The 17,008-nt window shown below is 38.2% G+C and overlaps 1 protein-coding gene across 1 annotated transcript in view; it reads left to right on the top strand.

The window, feature by feature from the left end:
* The first annotated feature begins 924 nt into the window (after nucleotides 1-924).
* The window catches only part of LOC145781111 (cAMP-dependent protein kinase catalytic subunit alpha-like), a 36,139-nt gene continuing 20,055 nt past the window's right edge, over nucleotides 925-17,008 (top strand). The window contains exon 1 of the mRNA XM_082592885.1: nucleotides 925-1,053. Within this exon, the coding sequence (XP_082449011.1) occupies nucleotides 1,011-1,053 (43 nt within the window). The 5' untranslated portion in view covers nucleotides 925-1,010. The remainder of the gene's footprint in view (nucleotides 1,054-17,008) is intronic.

Below are 17,008 nucleotides of genomic sequence, written 5' to 3'. Positions count from 1 at the left end.
TATAAGCTATAAGTGAATTTAGGTTGTGCGATAATATTCGAAGCACAAAAACGTCTTAGTTAAAAAAAACTGAAACAAAAAACAGTTTTGCGTCCTAGTCGACCGCCTACTTTGCTTAATAGATGCGTCGGCTTTGCCTACCCTTAATTAGTGGTCATTGAGCTGCCTTTAGCTTTTTTGCTTTGCTCTTGGAGACTTTATGCTAAGACAACTCTCTGGCGTTATCTGGCAACACTGTTGTCTTATTCCATTAAAATGCAGCTGCCATAAATAAAACAGAACCAGACCTCTGATTCCTGATTCAAAATATGTTTGTAAAGTGTAAACTCACTCATTTAAGGCTTTTTTCATAGCGTAGTTCAATGTTGGTCCATTTTGGGACATGTAAATTTCTAGTCAACAATTTTTGGTATTTAGAAGACATGATAGCTCATTGGCTACTGGTTACCTGTGCAAAAAATTCAACTTCCTTTTATGGACTAATAAATTGTTGTAAAAAAAATCTGAAACAGCAAGAAATATAATAACAAAAATAATAATAACCACGTAAATGTCTGCCTTGATAGCTCAGCTGGTTGAGTGCTCAACATTGTTCACAAAGAAACTGCAAGATGAAACAGCACTGGTTCGACTTTCAGGGTGTGTGCTTAAGAATCGCATTCAAAAACTGCTCTCCATTCAGTGGCATCGAGTGGATGAAAAAGCATACAGGCAACAATAGGCTACTTCAACAACCAGTAATTTTACTCTGTCAATCCTGGTAACAAGGCCTGTATCACTAGTTTAAAGCCTCTACAGTCTACACATATGTGAAACTGCCAAGGTTAAGCTCTCCCTGAAGCTTTTTCAGTCTGAGGATAAAATTTCTCACAAGCAACTGTGTAAGAATATAAATTAACCCTTCTTGCAATTTATCTTTTACCAGAACTTTTTGATCAATTTATTGTAAAAACGCACTGATTGTTTTTGAACAAAGTATCTTCAGTTTAGAGTAGGCTAATAATACAGTCATGGGAAATACACCAGCAAAGAAAGGAGATCAGCCTGAAAGTGGTAAGCGAAAAAGTTACATCAAAATTCACTGATTTGTTATATTGATATTTGTTTAGCTGTTAGTTGGCTACCTAGCTTTGAGAACCGTGTAAGTAATTATTTGATTTCTAAGTTGGTTTGGTTTTGAATCTTTATCCTCAGACTGACAAAGCCTTGATAGGTTATTCCTGGTAGTTTCGTATTCTTATAGAGGGTTTTGACAAAAAGCTGGTAACCAAGATTGACAGAGTAAAGTTTTTCTGATTGTTGAAGTGTTGTTGCCGGGGAATTATTCCATCCACTAGGTGCCGCTGAATGAAGAGCAGTTCTTAAAATGCATTACTCAAGCGCACACCCCGAGACTCGAACCAGTACCGCTTGATCTTGAAGTTTTTTTATTCACAAAGTTACACGATAACCAACTGAACTATCATGGTGGACAAGTTATTATGGGACATGGCATATTGACTTTGATATAGGCCTATCCTGATTTAGCCTATCATGCTGATTGGTTTTTTATTTGTGATTTTTTATCAGATTTTAAGTTAAGGTGATCATTTTATACGGGTAGTTACAGTTTTGGATGTACCAGTAGGCCACAATGTTTTCAGATTGTAATTACTATTATATGTTTGGATTTTTGTCATAAAAGATTGATGAAAGATGGAATCATTTTAAGTGGCTTTTTACTTAATTGTCTTCAAACTTTTTTTGCTGATAGTAATACTTTAAGATATATATACATGTACAAGGTAGTGTTGTATTTTCAACAGATTGATGTTTGTTGTCATTTCCCAGTGATTTCAGTGACTTATATATCAAACAGTTGTATATACATCTTTTTGTTTGCTGGTTTTTGGGATTTTTGTTTCATTTTGCTTGTTGTAAGAATGATGGGATCACTTTGTTATATTTTTGCTCAGGAGTTAAAAATTCAGTATAAATGACCACGAAAGGTGTGTCCACTCTCAAACATGTCATTGAGTGCCTTGCTTATCTTGCACAATGCACACTTTCACTCTCTCATATCAAACGTATGTGATGCATGCTTCATTTATAGGTTGCAGGCAATTGCTGTGGGAGCATGTCTTTTAAGTGCAGACAGTTAGGCGCCGGTCAAATAGGCTCGCAGACTGTGGCGTCAGGATATGAACTATCGCACCTAAATATCCTGACGCTACTGTGTGCGATTGTGCATGCCTATTTGACTGGCGCCTAACCGTCTGCACCTAAAAGACATGGACCCATTATTGTTTGGAGCCTTGACAAGGCCAGTGTGGGTTCTTCTGCATCAAGTTGCAGCACAGTAGGCTACTCAACATGGGCCTGGGCTTGGGTGCATCATCTCCCCCTTATTTTTTAAATCAAAGTTGTGCCATTGAGAAATGGTGTCCATTTTAGGTCAGATTCAGCCAAAAAAATTATGGGGGTTGTGGGACCCCCCCTTCCACCACCTCCGCAACCCCCCAAATCCGCTTCACTAAAATCGCAATAACTCAAAAACTAAACAAGATAGACAAATGGTGTTTGGTATCAACATCATCGCAACTACTTGATTTAATTCAAATCTGCCAAAAAATTTGCAGTTTTATGTGAATTTTAATTTTCAATTTTGTGACAGGTTTTGTATGTTCATGTGTAATACGAAAAAAATGAAAATCAATCTTCATGTTGACTTTTCCAGTCGCTTGTAGATTTCTGGCTGGTTAAATTTAAGACTGCTCAAAAGTATTCCAGTCATTCTCAATATATTCATAACATTTGAACTTATTCTATTACAGGGATAAGTACCCGTACTGTAATTAAGCACGGCTATCAATCTTGTTAATTTCTAGAGCACACTTTTGTTTATTTTGTTGCAAGTTGTATGACTTCTAATAGAGCATTATATGATGATAACAACAAGCTTGGTGGCAAAATATCATTTGAGGATGCAGTTTTGAAAGGAGCTTAACTTCCAACAAACAAGCAAGTAATTCGATGCATGAAGTACCACCAGCAGTTTACAAAGCTAAGTCAATGGGAAAGTGCAGAAGCTGTACTACAGCTCAAGTGAAAGTATATTACGCCAAAGCAAATTTGGAAGACAGACTCATTACAGACCTAGCAGCAAAAAAGAAGTTAATTCAATATGTAAAAAAAGATAACTCAACAAGAAAAACAAAATCAACATTACGGAAAACTGAAAAATTCAAGCATCATTTGAAACAACATGAAACTTTCTTGAACAAAACTTTCATTATTACAACTCCTGATGCACTTTCAAAATCATTTACATATGAAGAAGATAGACTGTTTTTGACTTCAATGTTGGGAGATCGAACAGCAACTCTTGGAAGTTATGACAGATCAAATTTAGTAAAAATTCATCAAAAACAACAAAAGGAGGCCAAACCAGTTCAAAGGAAGAATGCTACAACTGCTGCAACAAGAAGCGAGTTTGAAATGGTCCCATCAGAGAATATTCCATGCTCATCATCATCAACTGATGGTGCAAGCTCTGAGGACGATGTGCCCAGCTGTAGCACAGCACCAGAGGTTCACAGGAGAAAGTTAAAAACTGGTGCACTGCTTGAGGTGCCTTATGATATCCTGTCAAGAAATTCAGTTGTTGAAACTATGACAAGGTGCGGTATTTCTCCAGCATCTGCTTCAGCTTTTCTACAGAGCATCATAATGGAATCAACATACACTGGGAAGTGGGAAAGAAGAATTGACTGGCACACAGTTACTATCAAAATTTACACTGTCATATGCTTCTTGTGATCGATACAAAAGAAAAACAAATGCTAACATAGCGGAAACCATCAAGGAAAATTGGACACCACCCTTGTTGTATAACATACATTGGGATTCTAAACTCATTCCAGAATTTAACAACAAATACAAAAAGGTTGAAGTTATGCCTATTTTAGTATCAGATGGTCATCAAACAAAACTTCTTGATGTGCCATCCTTCAGCCCCAAAGTTGGTCGGTCCGCTGGTAGCATTATCAGTGACTTCGCTTGTGACTTGTTATGTGAATGGAAGTGCTCTATAGATGGGGCCATAAGTATGGTGTTTGACACTACATCTACAAACACTGGTCTGTGGTCAGGAGGTTGTGTGGAACTGCAAGACCGGTTAAGCAAACCACTGTTATGGTGTGCCTGCAGAAAGCACATTGGCGAACTTATTGCTGGCAGTGTTTTTGATGCACTGCAAATTGAAACATCCAAGTTTCCAGAGATCACAATATTTAAAAACTTTCGAAGTTTCTTTAGCCATGTTTCTCAAGATAATTTATCTTTTCCTCCTTATTTCAGTGAAGCCGAGTGCATTTCAACCAGTGGAATAGATTTCCTAAATAAACAAAGAAAAGATGCTACAGACCTTGCTGCTCAACTGCTGACAAAAAATGATAGCAGTGATATCCCTAGGGCGGACTATGAAGAGCTTTTACAACTACTTCTTTTTAGTTTTCAAACCCCCCTCCCCCTCCCACACAAGCCATTCAAATTCATAAAGCTCGATGGATGGCTAAAGTGATTTATGCAATAAAGCTTTCATTGCTATCTATGGAGGCGGAAAAAGTGATGGATCCAAATAATGCCAGAAAATGCTTGGTTTTACAACCTAAGGACACCAAAAAGCTGAAAAGATATGCAATGTGTTGATATATTTCACTCTATCAGTGTGTGTTGTGTATGTGTATCTGTATCTGTTCAATTGGAAACTGGGTATGGCAGCAAATAACAGCAGGCTTGCTTTACACCAAGATGGAAATAATGCAAAAACTTGTATGACAACATTAAAATAATACAAATTGGCTATGAACTAACTTTATTAGGCCAGTTATCACAAAATCAGATATTTTATAGCAAATGATATTTCAAAAATTGATTGATTTTCAAATATTTTTGTATTACACATGAACATACGAACCCTGTCACAAAATCAAAAATTAAAATTCACATAAAACTGCAAATTTTTTGGCAGATTTGAATTAAATCAAGTAGTTGCGATGATGTTGATACCAAACACCATTTGTCTATCTTGTTTAGTTTTTGAGTTATTGCGATTTTAGTGAAGCGGATTTGGGGGGTTGCGGAGGTGGTGGTAGGGGGGGTCCCACAACCTCCATAATTTTTTTGGCTGAATCTGACCTAAAATGGACACCATTTCTCAATGGCACAACTTTGATTTAAAAAATAAGGGGGAGATGATGCACCCTAGCCTGGGCGTAAGCTAAAGCACTTGTAATTAGTATTGAGGGGCCAGCATCTCACAGTCTGCCAGCAAAACCTTTTAAAACTGCGGTGAGCTGACACCCTCCCATGTAGGGTAGGTGTTTGTGGCCTGTGGTACTGGTTGAGAGACTGTTTAAGTCAAACAGTGTTGCTTCAAAAGAGAATGTCCGGCTTCAAGTCTGTATTGTTTTAGTGGAAAGCATCAATCACGGGTTTTGCTTCTCTCAGCTTATGTCGCCATTGGTACTGATGGGAAGATAGAATGTCCATGTCATCTTGATCACCTGTATGTCGAAACTAGACACAACTAGGGATGGGCAAAATAGAATACCGAATATAGAATAACCGGTTGTAGAGTCTAACCGGTTTCAAAATGCATATGAAATCGGATAATTGAAACCGCTTTAACGATCTACTTCGTACTAGTCCGTTTGATCGCAACGAATTCGCTGCAGCGAAAGTAGAATTGTTTATCGATTCAGTGCGATGCGGCGTCGGAAAAACGCACGAGTTTCATTGTTCGCATTAAAGAGATCTTTCTTGTCAAGCGCTTTGTAGTCCTCACAGTCTTGCGGAAGTGTGGTATGAAACAGCTTAATCCGCTTTCAGGATTTTTCTCTATTTCGGTACCACAAACCTAAGTTGTTTCTGGTAGAATACAAGAGTCGACTTGCCTTCGCTAAGCTACCCAACATCGTGGGCTCGGTACACCTGCAAGATGTAACCTGCAAGATGTAGTGGTATCCATCTTGAACTCTGAGCGTTGCGCGAAGAAAAAAAAAAAAAAACCTGTGTTACGGTCACGTGATGGAGACGTGGGCGCTGCCTGGCTTTATAAAACGTCTGTCGCCCGGTCCGTCGTGAGCTGACCTTTTTGCGTTTGCAGAAAGCAAAGCCCGTCTCCCTGGCCCGTTCCGCCATTCTAACTTTTGCGGACGAGTCGCACAAAATTCTCGATCCACACTTTCCTTCCACAGGTACCTAGACTCCCCCGCGACCTAAGCTGGTGGACTTCCCTTCCGGGTGCATCGCCGCTCCCCGCCTCCACGGGGCGTGGCAGGCCGGTTCTTTAAAGTCTCTGACCTGGCTATGTTTATTGTGTTCTTCTCGCCGTGTCAATTATTTTGTACTCGTGCGTCGTTGATCAAAATAAAACAGTTCATCATCTTTACTGTACTGTCGCAGAGCAAGGGGGGGGGGCAATTTTTTTTAGGGGGGGCCGAAAAAATTTAAATGGACAAAATCATTATAATTGTAGCTGTTGCTCGAGAATGTTGGGATTTTGCCAGGGGGCAACAATTTTTAGGTGGGGGGGCGAGGCCCCCCGGCTGGCTACGGGCCTGTAATACCGTACATGCCAGTACAGTGACATGGACGACTTGTTGAGCTGTGGGATTGAAGATGCTGCTTGCAGTAGTGAAGATGAATCAGCAAATTTGGTTTCCCCTGCTTCAGAAATAGATACATATCTCACGTTGTTGAAAGCATTCACTACATCTCTTCAAAACGCCCTTGTTTGATGGAAAGCAAAACAAAAACCAATTTTCTTGTTTCTGTCAGTTAGTTTCAAAATATTTTTGTGTACCTGCTACATCTGCTTCTTCAGAGAGATGTTTTTCAAGTGCAGGTTTAACTGCCACCAAGTTGAGATCTCGTTTGACTGGTGAAAGTTACACTGCGGTAAGCAATTTTTGTGATGTTCATTGTTTTTGTAAAGTCATAAAAATCATTAAAATGTGTCGATGGTAAAAACTGTCAATTATTCTAGAATACATATCTGTATTCTATATTCGGTTTCAGTATTCTAGAATATTCTAGAATAGCTAATTATTCTATTTTGCCCATCCCTAGACACAACTTATTTGTCCTTGATGCTTGTTGCAAAATTAATTCCTACTATGTGCATATTGGCAGTAGGCAACTTGCTTTCTTTTGTTGTAAGCATTCGACTTTGCACTTAAACATAGGAAAAATATTACCTATGTACAGTTTTACCATATGTTTGTATGAACATGTTGTAATATGACACTTTGATGACTACAAATTCGAAAAGCTTCTGTAAATCCTTTCAATAAACTTGCACTGTGCTTTTGTAATTTTTATTAAGTTTTCCAGAACTTCAGCCATTGCTTTTGTGCGCGATCAGTTTTGCTCAGTTCTTCCGTCATTGATCTTTTACCATTGAATAGTCGTATTGCGATACATCTTTTTGTTTCACCCAGCCAACAAATCAGTCCTTTTCATGTCTTCAGACGTTGAAGCAATGTAGAAAATGACAGGTTTGTTGTTAAGGTAGGTAGGGTAGGCTATGCACTAATTGCATTATATAATACACTTTAAATTTCATTTTCTGATATTTCTTTAATAAAGTTTCTGCGATTGCTACTTCATTGGCTTTATACTGTCGTGACAAGAGCAATACTAGTTACTACACAGTTATCCAAATTAGACCAAAGCATTATGCACTGCTGTCTGGTGACAGCACATTGCTTGAAATTCTAATAAGGTTCAGTACTGATAGCTGCCCATCAACTGAATATCAATGTTATGAACAAATACATGGCAGCTGTTGCGTCACCATGTAAAATAACAATTTTTACAGCAAGTTTTTTAAGTTTTCCCAATTCGTTTCATTTTGTGTCTGTGTATTGAACGTAAGGTGCCGCCAAAGCACTTTCAACGCACACATAATGTTTGTTCTACGAAGCTTTCATGATTGCATAAGCAAAGTGTCTCAGTTGACTATCTGCAACGGGGTTATCGTTTCAAAACGCTAAACAGCTACTTCAGGGTAAGGTTGTTTTGCTGATCGATCTATTGTCAAAACCCCAATTTTCCGTTTCATTTCTTGCGAAGCCGTTGTTTTTAACACACGCGATATCGCATGAACAGTTCACGGCAGACGTGCTTTGCAACGAAACGTGTCACAGATAGCTACTTACAATCCGACCACAAAGAGGTTCTGCATCGATAACTGAAACTTAACAAGCATTATCAGCAAAACTGAAACTTATAAAAGGGAATAGAGCAGTTGCCTTAGTCTTCAATATGCACTATGCAGTATACCAAAAAACCATAGCTGTATATTGTGTATAACATGTAAGTAGTTGAATGTGCTTACCTGTTTTTGGATTGCCATTGTGCATCGTTTTGTGCGTCAGCAGAAAGTAATTATCTATTTTGTTTAGAATTTTTTCAGTTTATTTACAAAGTTTGCTGCCAGAGCTCATGCATCCGACCACAACATTTAACCTCAGCCGCTTGCTAAGTCGATTTAATCGCAAGAAAAGTGAAAGAACACAAATCTCATCTTGCGACGGACGAAGAAAAAAGCCATCAGTTATAAATTAGTTATATCCGCGGTCGACTGCAGTGAGCAGCTGTTTTAACACACTGAGCTGCATGTCAATGAAGTTATTTCGAATCGCCTTCAGAAGTGACGTTGAGTTAGTGTACAAATAATAGCGTTTATTGAACGCAAGCACGTGAATTTCAAAACCGAAGAGGTTTAGCGAGCTGGCTCCTTGAAAGGAAAATAGTTCTCCTCGCTCACTTCACTAAAAGTCAATTTCAAAGATGCCAGATAGCTTTTTCCGTTATGCAAGTAGCCTATTAAAATTGATCTTAACCCCACCATCTTATCCGTTTTATTGTACTGAGTGGCAGACATGAGGTTCAGAATTTGCGGTTGATTTTGAAAGATGGCAGAGTAAGCAGATTAGCTGTGCTTTCAATTTTTAGAAGTTGGACTCCAGTCCAAAGGGTCCCACACCCAGGAAAACTGCTGTAGAGTTGGAAGGATTTTGGTGTTTGAGGTCTTATAATCGATCCTTGAAAGTTTACGAAGTAGGCTAGGGGTTAGTTATTTTTGATTTCAATTTATGTTATATTATACCTTAGATAAATTCAATATCAAACCTTATAGAAAAAATAATGATTTTGATAGGTCAAGCAAGTAACTAAATGAGTTTTCGTCACAGGTGAAATAAAATAATTTCGGTGTTCTAATCAGGCCTAGGAAGACTTTTGGCGTGTCAGAATAGTATTGGGCAACTGTCATATCACGTAATGTACATAAGGAGTTAGATTCATGTGCGAGTCTGTCAAACCTGGATCTTTAAAGAGCACACGGCGTGTTTTGTGTTGGTTTTTCAAATTCTACTTATGTGCGCAAAGATTCTGTTTTGGGACGCATGAAACGTTTAGTTTATTTATCTAAACGTGGTAGGCTAGTACGTCACAAAGAAGACGTAAGATTTATGGAATGGTAAAACTTGAATAACGACATGTGTTTACTCTTTAACCAAACCGTGTAATTACTTCGGAATTAAACATATGTCTATTGCATATTTAGTGATTTTCTTATACCGAAACGTATTCTGCTTCTTGAGTTTTGTGATATTAACTTAAACTGGTGCAGTAAAGATTTGTGCGGTGCAGGGTTGATCGGTTTAAACCGGGCAGTTTTGACCACCTATTACTGGTCAAAACCCCTTTAGTATATGAATCAAGTTGCTTTTCAATTGAATTAAAAATATTACCCTCCATGTTTAGTAATGATGTTCAACTATATTTTGTTTTTATCAACAATAACCTAAATACTGGATTTGGAACAAAAAATATTCAATTTCTCTGCTTATTTTTTATATTTCAATCAGTTGGTTATCTTAATTATTGAGAAAATTTAAATTCTAAAAGTAAGTTTCTGATGAACCAAAAAATGCTTGGTAGAACGATGAACCATTTGCACAGCCAACTGAAGTACAAGAATTTAAATTCCAACAATTTTTTTTATGAAAAACATTTGCCATAAAATTTGCGCAACATTTGCCCTCCCGTTACGTAGTACATAAGACGTAGCACGACATGTAATTAAGGTAGTAGTCTTAACGCTGTTTGATGTCTTGTTTTTGGCGGCGCTGAAACAAGAGAAAAATCCAAAATAGATATAATCTTTCGTACGAATTTTATAGGCAGCCATCTGTGGCTGCCTGACAGGTCGGTATTGGCGGCCATTAATGAAAGTTCAGGCGGCCATGGCTGCCAGCTATTTCGAGGGACTCCACCATTAGTACCAACAACAGACTGAAAACAGCAACTGAATAATATCAAATCCGTAGTATTAATCACAAACGCAGCCGTGGAGCTACACCATAGCAATATCAATGAAGGAACGTAACCTAAACGTTACTTATATCAGCCACGTGTCAATACCATCCTAGTAGTTGTATCACCACCACAACAGTATCATCGCAATATGAATACCATCTCAGCATCGTTGCCATCACATCACCAATATCAACACATGATTGAAATAATCAGTTCACTTATATCAAAACTGACGGACTAATATCAAAATCGACTGAAGAATATCAAAACCGACTGACTAATAACAAAACCGACTGACTAATATCAAAACCGACTGAATAATATCAAATTCGACTGAAGAATATCAAAACCGACTGACTAATAACAAAATCGACTGACTAATATCAAAATCGACTGAATAATATCAAAATCGACTGCCTAATATCAAAATCGACTGAATAATGTCAAAATCGACTGAATAATATCAAAACCGACTGAATAATATCAAAACCGTCTGAATAATATCAAAACCGACTGACTAATATCAAAACCGACTGCTTAATATCAAAACCGACTGACTAATATCAAAATCGACTGACCAATATCAAAACCGACTGCCTAATATCAAAATCGATTGCTCAATATCAAAACCGACGGATTAATATCAAAACTGATTGCCTAATATCAAAACTGATTGCATAATATCAAAATCAACTGAGTAATATCAAAATCGACTGACTAATATCAAAACCGACTGCCTAATATCAAAACCAACAGAATAATATCAAAATCGACTGACTAATATCAAAACCGACCGACTAATATCAAAACCGACTGCCTAATATCAAAACCGACTGCATAATATCAAAATCAAATTAGCAGATATAAAACAAAAGTAGGCTACATTTAATCTCTTGTTATTCGCAGGGTTTTGTCGCCATATGATAGGCCCTAGCCCTACTAATTAGGCCAGTGGTTCCCAACCGGGGGTGAATTCCCCACTAGGGGGGGGAATTTTGCAATTTTTAGGGGGGAATTTGGTTTTAGGAAATGTAAACCTTTTTAAGCCTCGTAAGTTGGCCTACACTAGAGTGTTAAAGAGGAAATTATTATTAGATTAACTTCCGATTATTTAAGCAACTGTGCACTGACATGGATGCAGGCCATCACGTAGGCCTACTTCTTTTTCATTCAAATACTCGATGGCTTTCAAGAGGAAACGTAACCAAACGAGTGTTTGAGCTCATAGACGAGCTTAAATTATTTTTTGACCTTTAACTAAAATTGGAATTTGTTGCATTGCTGAATGATGACAAATGGATTAGGTTACTTGCTTATTTGTTTGGTCCATTGAATTAACTAAATCTGAAAATGCAAGGGAAAAACACTAGTATACGGTATATATCCAATCGCCATCTCCGTTCAAAGCAGATTGCGCATCAACAATTCAACATGGGTTATCTGTATCTTTGAGTCATTGAGATATTGGTAGGCTACCATGTGAATTTACAAGCTGTAGGCCTACTGCTTCCATGCTGGCTCAAGGCAGGTTGGAAGTGAGTGATTGATTAATGTCACTGTTATTAGGAGTTGTCTTAAGATACTAGAAGGCTCTGCTGTCCTGGTCGAGGGGGACTACGTTTTGTCTGGCCTCTACCTTTCGACCATCCTGGCTTGGGTGGCCCTTCAAGAAGCAGATGCCAGTACCGCTCAGCACTTAAAGATGCTTTGGTAGTTTTCACCAGCAAGCTTGATAATTGAAAGAGAAAAGTTAGAATGAACAATTCTTTAAAGTCGATGATGATTCTTTAAACATGGTAACATGTTCAAGTTAGAATGAACAATTGAACATGTGGCCCTTCAAGAAGCAGATGCCAGTACCGCTCAGCACTTAAAGATGCTTTGGTCGGCAGGAGTGGCCGAGTGGTTAGCGCGTTGGGCTCGCAGTCGAGAGCCTGCGTGTTCGACTCCAGCCACCCGCACTTTCTGTTGTTTCTCTGGGCAAGAAACTTTACGATAATTGCCTCTACCCAGTGATCGATTTCGAGTAATGGGTAGTACTAAATTTAAGTCATAAATAGAGTAGACAACGGAAACAGACATTGCAGTCGGCTGCAGCGTGGGTCAGGTGTACGTCGGAAGGCGTACACCGATGCATAGCGCTCAAGTCCGCTTTCCCGCAATGCAGGATAAAGATAATAAAACAAACAAACAAACAAATGTTGCCATGTTTAAAGAATTGTCATCGGTGCTGCTTGTTGACGGCAAAGAACAAGTTTTTCCAGAGTTGGAAAAAGAATTGATTTGCAACATCTCACAGCATTAGAACTGGAATTCATTCGATATTTTTCTGAAGTTTATGACGATGAGCTTGATTTAATAGGAAATTCATTCACATTGTTGATGAAAAACCTTCCAGATAAATTGCAGGATGAAATTTTACAACTCAAAACGGTTTCTTGCGCAAAAGACTTATTCAGAGAAAAATTAATCACTAGATTTTGGCCATTAATGTGTAATTTCTATCCCAAAGTGGCAGAGAAAGCTATTCGAAATATCCTCCCGTTTGCTTTCACTTATCTATGCGAATCAGGTTTTTCAACTCTTGGAAATGAAAACAAAAGAGCGAAACAGATTAGACGTGGAGAATGATATTCGTTGTGCTCTTTCCACTATTCTTCCACCACATTCATTAGTTGTCAAAACAACAAATCACAAGCTTCACACAGACTGTTAAATGCATTGACTCTTATACTGTATTTTGATTGAGTGTATTCTTTGAATAAAATACTTTTTAGCACCGTTCTTCATTAATTAAATTATTTTAGTATGAAAAGGAATATTAGGCGTACAGGCTAAAAAGCTTATTACTAGCGAAAGTTTAGTTTATTTTCCAAGACTTAGATTAAAATATTAATGTAAACGAGTTTTTAACAAACTAAATTTATAGGGGGGGAATTTAGATTTGAATAACGACTGAAAGGGTCCACCGGTTAAAAAAGGTTGGGAACCACTGAATTAAGCGATTAGTTTTCGTCAATTATTGTAGTAAGAAAACAACAGTGGAGTTGTTACAAACACATCGTCGGTTCGGGAAGGTTGTAATGCTTTCTCTCTGATTTTAATGTTACGTAGATATTGCGTAAATATTTGTCTTGGCAACGTCATGTTTAGGTCTCCTACATTTGTCGCCAGAGTGGCGCTGTTTTAAACTTTCGATACGAATCCTGTGGAATCATGGGACAGCGACTTTCTTGCCCTCTCGCTATGATGTCTGTGTTTTGTTGTTCAACGGAACTTTTATGTATTTAGTAAAGATATGGGCCACTGCTTTCTAAGCGCAGTCGAAAGTGAACGGCGCAAACGGCGCTTTCCATCCATCCTTCAATTTATTTGATCAGTTTAGTAGCTTGATGTGAGCATTGCCATAGCATGTATTCGCACTTTTAGTGCAGCTTCATTTATGGCATGAATATAAACAGTAATAGTTTAGTTCTATCTTTCAGATTTAAGCTCGTTGTAGGTGTTTGCCACAACTATTCGAAATCTCTCTTTTTCTTTGTCTTTAAATACCAATCTCAATTTGATATAGTTTATTTCGAATTTGTCTATTGCAAGGCTACTGTCTTTTTGAGTGGAAACGTTGGAAATTAATAGAAATTATTTGAGAGCATTTCGTTTTGGCACCTACAGACTAAACTGCAGTGATTCTTCATGTATTACGAATCAAGGATTTGGTAAGAGCTGCGAATTTCAGACGAATGTCTGGATAACTTCGTTATTCGAACAGCGTTTTTTGCAACTATCCGCCTAACCTAACCCTATATCAGCAGCATGCAGATACGACCGCTCGACCAGTAACCACGAAAAAAAGCAGACTTAGGCTAGATCACTCTAATTTTGGTTGTCGTATTTTAGGTGTGTCGGAAAATATTGTACGAAACGTTCAGCTTCAATCGATTTGCTTGTTTCAACTGTTATTGCTTGTTTCAGATTAGTTTTGAAAGTATTTTTTGCTTGCTATTATAATCGTGTGCTTTACTGATAATGAGTGTTAAAATTGAAGAAGGCCAAAGGCGTGGTTCCAATATTTACGTACACGAAGGCTTTCGATATTTGTTAAATTACAGTCGAAATGGAAAGATGTACGTGCGATGTACTTTGTACAAATCAAATAACTGCAAAGGTGCGGGTACTTTTGATGCATCGTCATTGAGTATATTGGTTACGAAACCTCATAACCATGATGAGACATTGTATCAAGCTGAAGTTGTTGCTTTGAAAAGCGCTCTCAAAAGGAAAGCTGAGAATGAAACAGGAAGTTTGCGTGAACTTTTCGATAACGAAACGAGAAGTAACCCCTTTGGTGCAAGTATTTCATTCAAGGAAATGGAAAGCTCGATGTCAAAAAGAAGAGCTTCTACAGTGCCCAAAGTCCCTAAAACGATAGAAGACTTTATTGATTCCTTGATGCAAAGCGGGTTTAACACCTACTATCAACGGAATGTTGAGTGCGAAGGAAGTGTGTGTGCCATCCTTCTCTCCAGCGATACCATGAAGAGTGAACTTGAAAATTCGCACACCATACAATTTGATGGAACCTTTTTTACAGTTCCAAAGCTTTTCTTTCAGATGTTTACCATATTTGTCTTCAAAAACAACCATACGCTACCAGCCGTGATATGTTTTATGGTGTCAAAAACGAAGAAACATTACACGGCAGTATTTTTAGAAATTAAAACAATGGTGCCTTCATTTCAGCCGACAAGGGCCATCTCTGATTTTGAGGCAGCATCACGAGGCGCTATTAAGGAAGTATTTCCCAACATCAACCTTGTAGGTTGTATGTTTCATTACAAACAAGCACTTTGGCGCCAATTGCAACACCATGGTCTAGTCAGTAGTTACTTTTCAAACAGCTCCTTGAAAAATTGCATAAAATGTGCAATGGCACTTCCGTTCGCACCCGCCTCAGATATAAATGCTGCATATGATGCATTGAATGAGCACATCGACATCACTTTACAACCATCAGTATTGCTGAAATTAGAAAAGTTCAAAAAGTATGTTAAATCATACTGGTTAGATAGGGTGCAAGCGATGGAACTCTCTGTATTTGATGTTGACATCGCCACAAACAACGGTGCAGAGTCCTTTCACGCCTAACTAAAGCAGCGTGTGAAAGTAAACAAGCCCAATGTATGGGTCTTTATGAAGAACATTAACAATGTTATAGCTGATTTCGACAACGAATATCAGTGGTTAGCAAATGGGCTGGAAATTTCGCGGCCACGCAGACAGGCTACTCAAGATCTGTTCGATTTGAGAACTGATCTGAAGGAGAAGTTTAGAAGTAATCAGATTACCCTTCTGGAATATATCCAGTCCATATCAGCCAATGAAGCAGATCTAGAAGCAGTTCATCTTGCTTCGAATATTGGAACGGATGTTGTGACAAGTCAGCCATCACAAGAAAAGTATGTCGTTTGCCTTCAGCCTCGTTCAGCCACATTTTGCTTCGATCCCTGTGGCCACGCTAATGCATGTGAAAGTTGCGCGTCACAGATCGTAGATTTGGGATATCATTGTCCGACATGTCGTGTAACTGTGGCCAAAATAATTAAAATATTTTCATAGTTTTAACGTTGTTTGTGTTTTGTTTTGCATGTTAGATTAGTTTAATGAATGTACTGGGTCAGTAGACCAGCGTCACTTACGATCTATCAATTTTGAAATTGGTTTCGCCCAATTCTAGGCTTCAGCAAAAGGCCGAATTCGTGAAGTCGGATCGAATCTTGGATCGAACCCACAATTTCCTGTTCACAAACTCGGATTTAATCTTTGATTATTGATTCTACTTGTCTTTCATCTCAGATTTAAACAATCTTTCATTAATGAAAGAAGTGGCGAATCAGTGATTAACTTCTAATTTCTGAATAAGCCTACAAAATTGTGGGCCCAATCCGAGGTCGAGTTATAGGAGATGCGATCCGACTTTGTGAATTCGACTTTAAAACAATGATGATGTTCAGGTTGGTCTTATTCGCTATCTCTCGTCGCTGTTTTTTGTGTTGCTCCAATGTTTCTACTTTGTTGTATAGGCTACTTGTGTCTTACCTTATTGTTTTGTGTTTCGTTAAGAACCAATTTTTCATGTTGCTACTAGCAGACACGTACTATCCGAAAAAGAAACGTAATTTTTTCATTATTTACTTTATTTCATTTTTATTAAACCTGCAACTGCATCCGATCATTTTGTACACCCTGTAAATGTTTGGTTTTGCACGTGAAATTCCTTTAATCGTGGCTTGACACTTTGAAGGTTGGGACATAGGCGTAGCCGGGGGGGGGGGGAGGCAAAGGGGCCATGCCCTCCCAAATTTCTAAGATTTGCCTATCAATGGTTACATTATAGTAAGAAAGTAATGGCTGATGTACCCCGACTTTTGTTCCAGCTTCTCGGTGTTATGGAGAGTTACACATTATACAAGGATCGATAGACTAGGAAGCGACCCGAACGATAGAATGTACAAAGTAAACAAAATCATCCAGTTTCGGTAACTTTTTCAGTATCTGGAAAGCACACGTAAATAAATAACGCGAAATTGTAAGAATATTATACAGAAAAATTGACGAGTAATTCAAGCTAAAAACACTT

Source organism: Aplidium turbinatum, chromosome 1 (assembly GCF_918807975.1).
Source record: "Aplidium turbinatum chromosome 1, kaAplTurb1.1, whole genome shotgun sequence".
Classification (NCBI taxonomy): domain Eukaryota; kingdom Metazoa; phylum Chordata; class Ascidiacea; order Aplousobranchia; family Polyclinidae; genus Aplidium; species Aplidium turbinatum.
Note: the sequence above shows the minus strand (reverse complement) of the source record. Positions and strands in the feature narration are given on the sequence as shown.